The sequence below is a fragment of the Raphanus sativus genome, chromosome 2 (assembly GCF_000801105.2).
Source record: "Raphanus sativus cultivar WK10039 chromosome 2, ASM80110v3, whole genome shotgun sequence".
Lineage (NCBI taxonomy): Eukaryota > Viridiplantae > Streptophyta > Magnoliopsida > Brassicales > Brassicaceae > Raphanus > Raphanus sativus.
The window spans coordinates 37,229,457-37,239,287 of record NC_079512.1 but is presented as its reverse complement, the minus strand read 5'-3'; the positions used below and the strand labels follow the sequence as shown (position 1 = coordinate 37,239,287).

General features: G+C 35.3%; 2 protein-coding genes across 2 annotated transcripts; one reads left to right on the top strand and one right to left on the bottom strand.

Annotated features, from left to right (window-relative positions):
• Positions 1–1,760: 1,760 nt before the first annotated feature.
• LOC108842408 (peroxidase 47) lies at positions 1,761–3,815 on the top strand. Its single transcript, XM_018615310.2, has 4 exons — positions 1,761–2,045; positions 2,146–2,334; positions 2,431–2,593; positions 3,181–3,815. The coding sequence occupies exons 1-4, from the start codon at positions 1,830–1,832 to the stop codon at positions 3,558–3,560; spliced, it is 948 nt and encodes a 315-aa protein (XP_018470812.1). The 5' UTR covers positions 1,761–1,829; the 3' UTR covers positions 3,561–3,815.
• A 137-nt stretch (positions 3,816–3,952) lies between these two features.
• Positions 3,953–8,081, bottom strand: LOC108842407 (BRASSINOSTEROID INSENSITIVE 1-associated receptor kinase 1). The gene is made up of 11 exons (XM_018615309.2): positions 7,586–8,081; positions 7,349–7,481; positions 7,208–7,279; positions 6,968–7,111; positions 6,779–6,850; positions 6,627–6,698; positions 6,469–6,545; positions 6,175–6,306; positions 5,046–5,387; positions 4,565–4,959; positions 3,953–4,476 (listed from the first exon to the last, which is right to left on the bottom strand). The coding sequence occupies exons 1-11, from the start codon at positions 7,659–7,661 to the stop codon at positions 4,153–4,155; spliced, it is 1,839 nt and encodes a 612-aa protein (XP_018470811.2). The 5' UTR covers positions 7,662–8,081; the 3' UTR covers positions 3,953–4,152.
• Positions 8,082–9,831: the final 1,750 nt, after the last annotated feature.

The window sequence follows — 9,831 nt, the reverse complement described above, 5'->3', positions numbered from 1 at the left end:
TATTCAAGGAAGTAAAATATATATTCAAATTCCAAGGGTATAACATCTGATATCAAATGAACTACAATTTTTAGAAGATCAATCATATGAAAACTAAGCAAAATTTGAAGTGTTTTCCAAACTTTGTATCATCAATTTCTTGTTCATTCGACGTATACTAACTAGTTGTCAAGACACGATGCGTCGATGGCCAAAGCTGAGAACAATAATGAGGAAATTTTGTATCAAATAAAAGTTCATTTACAGTGTAGACTCAGCTGCTCTATAGAAGTGTATATTACGTCAAAAAAAAACATTTTCAAGATTAAATAGTAAAAACATTTCTTGAATCAACTGTTCTTGTCCTAACCGGATAAGGAAGTGGAACAATGTAGCAGTAGCACTAGACAATGCGCGTAGAAAGCACTGAGTGATTAAAAAGTGAATATTGGCATGCGATTACATTAACAATACCAAATTCTCTTGTCCGTTTCTATGGATGTCTCGAGCTAATGGAAGCCAGCTACATGTCTCCTTTGACTTTTATATCTAAGAGTTCTCTTCAATCATACATGCATCTAAACTAACTAGTCACTACTCAACTCATTATTATCTTATTCAGCACTGATAGATAGTCAAATTCTCTACATTTCAAAACGAAATATAAGCTTTAAATTTGATCCTTCTCGATAGCTATCATAGTTATCTCGATCGTTTCTACAAGATCAACATTAACTCCAGAAAAATCAACTAAATGTTGATCTACTTTGTGCTAATCTCCCATAAGCTTAATATCCGAATTAAAATTCATTGTTTAAGACAATGGGTAGAATCATATCTTAAATAAACCAATGAAACATAATCTTTTTTTAACCGTTGTGTGATCCCAATAGAATATAATCTTTATGTGGCTAATTTGGGTCTGAGTTTATCATATCACCATGTTTAAGTTTTTGCCGTTCGAGGCTTCTCGAATCAGCATGTTTAAGTTTAGTTCCTTTGCCATCAAAAACTCTTTGCTTAAACCTTTTTTATAATTTAGCTAATATAAAATGATTTGTAGTGAAATACACATTCATCTTCAAAATAAAATAAAATACAAGTTTTTGTATTTAAATAAGAACTTGTGGTCAGGTATATTGAGCATGAGGTAAATTTGGTATTAAGTTATTAATACCAACAGAATTTGTGGACAAAGCGAATTCAAGTTTTGGCAACGGAAAGAAATGGTTTTATGTGTCAAAACAACGTGCCACTTTTTCATGCAATAACATGCAAATTAGGCCAGTCATTACGAATAAAACAAGTTGAGTAATTCGCTAATAATAAGAGTAAACGGGATTTGAACAAAAAAAAAAGAGTAAACGGGAAGGCCGCATAGACCACTATTTCCTATCATGGGGCCAATGGTCCAATACACAATTATTATATAATTTGGGTTTGAGTGTGTTCCATGTTTCAAGTGACGGAGGTAGAATCAAAATTTCTATGTTTCAAGTGACGGAGGTAGAATCAAAATTCATTGAGATCAAAATCATATATGCATAAATTTATTAGAGATTTCATAAAAAAATAAGGGGTCAAACCCTCAAAAATGATCCAATTATTCAATATATTCTAAAGTTATAGGTTTATATTAACTAAAATTTAAAAATTGATAGGGGTCAGTTGACCCCCCTTACTCCTTTACTGCTTCCGCCACTGGTTTCAACCACTCCAATATCATGAAGCGTGTCCAAGTGAGAGTCCATACTATATATAAGCATGTATACCCAAGCTTGTAAACTTAACAGCATACCTAAAATAGCTTAAAAATACACACATCATTAGATTTAGAGCTGAAAAATAATATGATGGTTAGCCCGAATTTATTGAGTGTGATTATGCTGATCCATGCAATTATTGGGCTTCCTTATAATGTGAGAGGGTTAAGTATGGGTTACTACATGATGAGCTGTCCTATGGTAGAACAGACTGTGACGAATACTGTTAACAATGCTCTTCAAGCTGATCCCACTTTAGCTGCAGGTCTTATCCGTATGCTCTTTCACGACTGCTTCATTGAGGTAAACCTTTCTCTTACTCTCCATTCTAATTGTGCCTTTAGAAGAACCCTAACATTAGTTTTGAAAGAAAAAAAAACTTATTTGTTTCTGTCTTGTTAAGGGATGTGACGCTTCGATTCTGCTAGATTCAACAAAAGACAACACTGCTGAAAAAGATTCACCTGCGAACCTGAGTCTACGTGGCTACGAGATCATAGATGATGCAAAAGCAGAAATAGAGAATACATGTCCTGGAGTTGTTTCTTGTGCTGATATTGTTGCCATGGCTGCTAGAGATGCTGTCTTTTGGGTACTTACGCTGATCATTTGTTACTATATATAATATTATGATGAATGATATTTATAACTATTAGAGTTGGTAATTGGCTTCTTGTTTATTAATTAGGCTGGTGGTCCATATTATCAAATACCAAATGGAAGATTTGATGGTAAAAGATCGAAGATAGAAGATACAAGAAATCTTCCATCACCTTTTCTCAATGCCTCTCAGCTCATTCAGACTTTTGGCCAACGTGGCTTCAGTGTGCGGGATGTTGTTGCTCTCTCCGGTGAGATGTTTATTTACAACAGACTTTGAGTAGCTCCATAAAGAAAGAAAGCTAGTAGTTCAAGTAAAAAGAATAAATAAATGGAATTTAATTAAAAATAGTTCACTAAAATAGTTATAAGCTTAATATATTCTTATATAGAAAATTGTATTAAATAAAAATTGAATTTGCCCAAAAAAAAAATTTGAATAAGATTCAATTTGAAGTTTAAGTAATATATTATAACTCAATTAGTTGTTTGACTTACATGACCACGCTTTATTGTTTTTAAATAATATTTTCGTTTAAAGTTGAAATTAATATTATTTAATTGCTAAATTTAACCTTAGAATAAAGAATTCCTAGAATAAATCTAGGTTGTGGTGCTTTTACTTTTTAGAGTTGTATAATTTTGGTGGCTGGAAAATAAAATAAATTAAAATGTGAAATATAATATCTTTTTATTTTATAAATATTGTAATATTAAGATACTCTACATCCACTTGGAATGTAATCCATATACATACAAAATGTTTATCAAGAATGTGAATCCTACCCCATATGCAATTTGTTTTGGTTTTAACTTAATGTTGTGGAATAATGTATAGGAGCACACACCCTTGGAGTTGCGCGATGCTCATCCTTCAAGGATAGACTTACCACCCCAGACTCTACCATGGACTCCTCTTTTGCCAAGACTCTCTCTAAAACTTGCAGTGCCGGTGACAACACAGAGCAGCCATTTGATGCAACGCGTAACGATTTCGACAATGCTTACTTCAATGCCCTTCAGAGGAAATCAGGAGTCCTCTTCTCAGACCAAACCTTATACAACACACCGATGACCAGGAACCTTGTTAATGGATATGCCTTTAACCAAGCTATGTTTTTCTTTCATTTCCAACAGGCCATGCAGAAAATGAGCAATCTTAATGTCAAATCTGGTTCTCAAGGTGAAGTCCGTCAAAATTGTCGCATTCTTAACTAAGCATATATGCAAAAATGCATCAAAGATTTTTGTATTAATGCTCCAAACCTTTGGTTATATCTCTACTCTTTATCATATGATTTAGATGATGAGTCTCTCTTGTTCTACCATGTAACAGAATCGGTGTAATCTATCATAATATGTAGTTGTATACTTAGTTGTTTGTGGGTTTCAGATATCACCAAAGCGTGTGACCTCTCTCTATGTATTTAAAAAGTTATGATCTTTGTCTCTATATAAGGCCACATTCGATTTTTTTTTGTTTTTTTTTTTCACTTGAGCACTCCCGTATATATAAATAGCAAGATAACATAGAACAGGCCTAAATATTATCTTAAACATGATATAAACATAAACGTGTAATATGTCAATCACGTCAGAACAATCCTCAAAGTTAACTTTTTAAAGTCGTGTTTTGAGTTTTAGTTTTCAACAACATTCAAACCCCTTTTTATATAAAACTTACAAACCCCAATCTCATTTTTTTTCATGCATGTACTCACACTTAAGAACCAATTATATGGAGCAGCAGAAACTAAAACCCTCAATAAATACAAAAGAAGAAGAAAAGCAATTCGTGTTACAACAAATCTTATCTTGGACCCGAAGGATAATCGTTTTCGATGTGGGAAGTGGAATCGCCTATGAGCCAGGCAGTGTTTGGTTGGTTATAGTTTTGGTAGTTGAAATCTTGTCTGAACATTTCCTCCTTTTGCCACTCTTCCCATCTCTCAGCTAATCCATCTCCTTCAAGCATTCTCACAACTTCAGACATTTTGGGTCTCTCCATCGGTGAGCTCTGAGTGCAGAGCAGAGCCACTTGGATCAGCTGCTCCACTTCTTCGTCTATATAATTACCCTGAAGATCCACATCTACTAGCGCTTCCAACTTCTTCTCTTTCAACAACCCTTTCACCTGTTGAGAATGGTAACCAAACGAATTAAACACAAAAAAGAAGAAACACACACATCATGGAGTCTATACAAAATGTGAAAACACATACCCAGTCTAGCAACATGACATCATCGTCATTTGCGAGGCGAGCAAGATCAAAAGCTCTTTGTCCAGTAATCAGCTCAAGAAGCATGACTCCATAACCAAACACATCAGTTTTCTCTGATGATTTTCCTGTAGAGAGATACTCAGGGGCTATATGACCAATCGTACCACGCACTGCTGTTGTCACATGCGTGTCTTTGTAGTCCATGAGTTTTGCGAGCCCAAAGTCACCGACCACGGCTTCAAAGTCCTCGTCCAACAATATATTTGCAGCTTTCACATCTCGATGAATGATCTTCGGGTCGCAATGATCATGTAAATACGCAAGCCCCCTTGCCGATCCCAACGCAATACGCTGCCTCTTCGGCCAATCAAGTGGCGGCTGGGACTCCGGACGGTCTAAGGAGAAGATAAGAATTATATAACATTAACTCACAGATCAACAACACTTAAAAGGAATAAAGCTACAAGATGAGAGAGATTACCTCTTAAACAGGAGGCAACACTTCCATTAGCCATGTAGGGATAAACAAGCAATCTCTCTGTTGGAGTCATGCAGAAACCACGAAGGCGAAGCAAGTTCCTATGAACCGCCATACTGATCATCTCAACCTCGGTCTGGAACTGCAGTTCTCCACCTTGGGTGCGCTCCTCTTTCAGTCTTTTAACCGCCACTAAAGTACCATCAGCCAACCGTCCTTTATAGACTTTGCCAAAACCACCTCTACCCAATATGTTCCTGTTGCTAAAATTATCCGAAGCAACTTGCAGTTCACGTAACGAAAACCTCTTTAGTTGTCCTAAATGGACCTCTGGATCCTCTTCAGCTGCAAAAAAAAAAAAAAAACAAACAAACGTTTGAGCCAGAAAAGTGTTAACGAGGAAACAAACAACGGAAGTAGGGTGGGCACTTTGCCCGATACCCGAAGTGGCACCCGAACCCGACCCAAAAAACCCGAACCGAAATCCGAACCGAAGTAGCAAAATACCCGAACGGGTATTGAATTATGAGAGATTGGATATCCGAACCCGAACGGGTAATACCCGAACCCGAATGGATATCCGAAAATAACCGAACTTATGTACTATTAACCATATATTCATAGTTTACTTCTCTAATTTTATTCAAAATACTTATATTAATTATACATATGGTTTAAAATTAGATAATATACATATAATTGCAAGAAAAGTGATTTTTTGCTCACTTAAAATGCTTAAAATGCATGTCCAAATTTTAGTTTCATGCATTAACAAAAGCTACAGCTAAAATTTTAAAACAATAATCAAATTAGTGTATTTTATTTTTAAGATTTTATCTTCAAATCATTCAATGTATTAAAAATAAAATATCAGTTAAGTAAAATTTATATTTTTTAAAAGAAAAAAACTTGAGAAATGAAAAAGTTAATTTTTTTTTGCAAAATCTAATATCCGAAAACCCGACCCGAAATAACCGAATCCGAACTAAAAATACCCGAACCCGACCCGAAGTACAGAAATACCCGAACGGGTTTTATACTCCTATACCGAAATACCCGAAAATCCGAAATACCCGATCCGAACCCGAACGGATATCCGAACGCCCACCCCTAAACGGAAGTTTCAGCTAACCTGGTACATCAAAGAAGTGGTCCTGTGGTTTTTTCCTTCGCCACAAAGCAAGGGCAATGGCTGGAACAGCAAATAGAAGTGCAGCACCTGCGGCAACTCCTCCCGCAATTGCTCCAGTAATTCTATTACTCCCTGCAGGTAACAAACAGGTTTCATCATTCATCATTGGCCACTGACTGTTAATTCTTTTTCTGCTCACTCAAATCGGCAGTGCCATATATTCATCTATTTATAGTTGTGGAAGAAGCGATAAAAACCACATATAAAAGACATGTCATAGACAAAAAGTTAAACCTGTAGGTGAAGGCGGTGTAGGAGAGATGGGAGGTGGCGGAGAAGAGGGAAGGGGGGTCAATAGGGTGTTGGCAAAACTGTAGATAAATTCCAATCAATTAATCAATCATTCCGACATGTCCACAAAGATATGAAAGTAGGAGAGAAAGAAGCAAAACCTGATGGGTGTGAAAAGTGAAAAGGAACCGTTAACAGGGATATCTCCAGTGAGACGAGTGTTTGAGAGATCCCTGGATTTTCCAAGATGATATCATTTTGTTGGCCAAAACAATAAACAGAAGCACTCAAAAGACATTTGGGAGAGACTTACAGAACTTGCAGGGACAAGACAGCAGTCAAAGACCTCGGAATTTCTCCAGATAAGCTATTGTTATTAAGACGCCTAAACACCAATAGAAAAAAGGACCATGACATGAATAAGCGGATAGACATGAACCGGTAATGAGTTGATTCTCTGATGGAGGTGGAGAAAATAATTACAATGGAACTTTGTGCTTACAGGAAACGGAGTTTCTGAAGTCGGCCAAGAGTTGATGGGATGGGACCGCTTAAATTGTTCAAGTAAAGGTCCAAGCTCACAAGTTCTGTCAAGTTTCCGAGCTGCTCTGGGATTGGCCCAGTGATGTTATTGCTATAAAGCTCCCTGTGTCATTCATTACACACTGTCTTTAATATTGAATAAACTCCTATGTTTTTCATAAATATATGCGGTCTTTAAGAAGAAGAGATAGAGACTTACAAGTACTGCAAGTTTGGGAGCTGACCAAGCTGGGCGACAAGCTGACCAGATAGATTGGCATTCCCAAGGTCACTGAGGAAAAAGATAAAGTCAGTAAGAGATGCGTGCGAAAAGCAGAAGGATTCGTAAGGAAAGACTTACACACGGGTAACACTATTGTCAGGATTGCAAGTAACATGAAACCAAGTACAAGGGGTAACAAGAGTAGCATCCCAACTTTGGAGGACCTTGTTTGGGTCCGACAAACTGTTCTTCAGAGCACTCAGAGCATCACCTAAAACCAAAAGAAGAAAAATCAAGTAAAATTAAAAATGCCTACTTTATGAGATTAAAAAAAAGGAATCATAGAAGAGAGAATAGAGAGAAGAAGCAAAACACCTTCGGCGTTGCCTGATGTTCTGAGAACCAAATCGAAAACAAGAACCAGCCAAAAGAATCCTCCAGGTATCTTCATCAATCTTCTTAGATACTATTACTTAAAAAAAAACGAACCCTAGAAATCGACTTTCATTTGACGGTGGATGCTCATCAGAGAGAAAGATCCCAGCTTTTTTTTTCACACAAATTAAGGATCTGATTGAGAGCTTCTACTACCACACATACACAAGGAACCCCCCCCCCCCCCAAAAAATAAAGTCAGAGATAAAGAAATTGGAGTTAAGACAAAGAGCCCTCAACGCGTATTCACCCGTTGACTTTCAATTCCCAAATCGAACACTTTCAGCTCTATATTTCCCTGATTTGAAACTCCTCCGAGATATCGTTGACCGTTGACTCCTTTTTCTCCGGGGAGGATTAAGATTTGAGAGAAAACGAAAGATGAGTGATGATTTGATTATATACTAAGCTATCTCTCCTGCCTCTCGGAGGAAGAAACCAACATAAAAAGGTAATAATTAAAAGAGAAAAGGCCATAGCATAGTTTTTTTACTTGTTTGAGTCGGTAACAGTGAAATTTTAAAAATGACATTAAATACAAAAGTAGACCGCGAAGAAAGCGACCAGAGCGACGATGACGTGGCGCATTTCAAGCTTTTAGCTGGTCAAAGTCAAAACACGCACGCGCGACTTCGACTGGGATCATGCTGTTGGATAAAAGAAAAAAAAAGCTTGATGGTAGAGTAGACCACCACCACCACCGGTTTAGCTAGGGTTTTTGTCGGTTTAATGTTGTTGGGCTGTATAACCGGTTTGGCTTGGTTTGTTGGGCCCGGATCTGATGGGCTTTATAATTTGTTGGGTTTCGGCCCGTTTCAATATATTTATGACGAAAAAAAAAGAGTAGACCACCACCATCATTTAATTACTTCCTTATCATTAGTGAAATCATTAAATCCATCATTAATTCGTACTCCCTCTATTTCATAATATTTGATATTTTGCCTTAGTGCACAAAGATTAAGAAAATTAGATTTTTCTAAAAAAATATTTTAAAAATATTATTTTAGAATCAATTAACCAATAATAAAAAAGAACCGTGAAATCTAATTGGTTGAACAGTTTCCAATAAAGTTAAAGTTAACTTTAAAATCTCAAAACTTCATCTAATCTATTAAAACTGAAGTACAAATAGTGCTTAACCCTTAGTTTTGCACAATATTTACAAAGTAATGCCACTCACATAATACACAGTCGTTTCAACAGACTATATCAAACCATCGACTTAAATTTGATCGGCCTTCTTTTTTAACTCGGCACAACTGGCGAGAGCTAATTTTAAATGAAAAAAATCTTTGTGGGTCAATCTTATATCACACTAGCATTTACTAACTTTAATATTATTTTCCTAAAGTCACATGATATCTTACTTATTTCTTTTTTTTCCAATATGATGGATGTGATTGGTTAGATTGTAGAAGGTAATTTTGTTTCATAATAACATGAACGTTTTTAATGTCAAATGAAAAACAAATATTTATGAAGAACAAACTATATTATCTATAAAAGACAAATAATTATATATTGAGTATGTATAAATAACATATGTCACAATACCTAAATTTAATATATAAATTAGTTTGATTTAAATTTTGGATAAAAAATCAATAATTATATTAAATATTTTTGGTGTTTGAGTGTACTTCCACTATGTTAGATATTTATATTTGACTATTTTATATATTTTTAAATATTTAAAACCAACCTAAAAATATCATATATATTCGGGATGTTTTTATATACATTAAAACTATAAATAATTAATATATATAAGTACATAAATATTTTTCAGATACATTTTGATATCCAAAATACTTCGACTCGAATTGGTTATGGTTTCGGTTGTCTAAATATCAAAATTTTGAATAATTTAGATATTTAATCAATTTTTGGTTCGGGTTTGGTATTACTCTTTCGAATCGTGATCGGTTCGGTTCTTTAGATAAGAATTTTTTTTCCAGCTTTGATATTAACATAAAAATAAATAGTAATATATTTTTTGAAATATACACTCGCACGGACGTGCGGGTCAAAATCTAGTCTACTTTAAAACAAAATTATTCTTATAAAACATCAACTATATTGAAACGGATTGAAACGGAGGGAGTATTATTGAGTCCAATCAACCTAGGCCATATTTATATAGGCTCTTATTGTTTCGTGGGCTGGATATAAAACCAGTCTAG

What these genes read in the sequence shown, in the direction of transcription:
- LOC108842408 (XM_018615310.2), top strand. Translation starts at nt 1,830, where the DNA reads ATGATGGTTAGCCCGAATTTATTGAGTGTGATTATGCTGATCCATGCA. An exon ending in TTCACGACTGCTTCATTGAG is followed by an intron (nt 2,046 to 2,145) that starts GTAAACCTTTCT and finishes TGTCTTGTTAAG; the next exon opens with GGATGTGACGCTTCGATTCT. An exon ending in CTAGAGATGCTGTCTTTTGG is followed by an intron (nt 2,335 to 2,430) that starts GTACTTACGCTG and finishes TTTATTAATTAG; the next exon opens with GCTGGTGGTCCATATTATCA.
- LOC108842407 (XM_018615309.2), bottom strand. Translation starts at nt 7,661, where the DNA reads ATGAAGATACCTGGAGGATTCTTTTGGCTGGTTCTTGTTTTCGATTTG. An exon ending in GACAATAGTGTTACCCGTGT is followed by an intron (nt 7,280 to 7,348) that starts GTAAGTCTTTCC and finishes CTTTTTCCTCAG; the next exon opens with TGACCTTGGGAATGCCAATC. An exon ending in CTCCCAAACTTGCAGTACTT is followed by an intron (nt 7,112 to 7,207) that starts GTAAGTCTCTAT and finishes TGAATGACACAG; the next exon opens with GGAGCTTTATAGCAATAACA.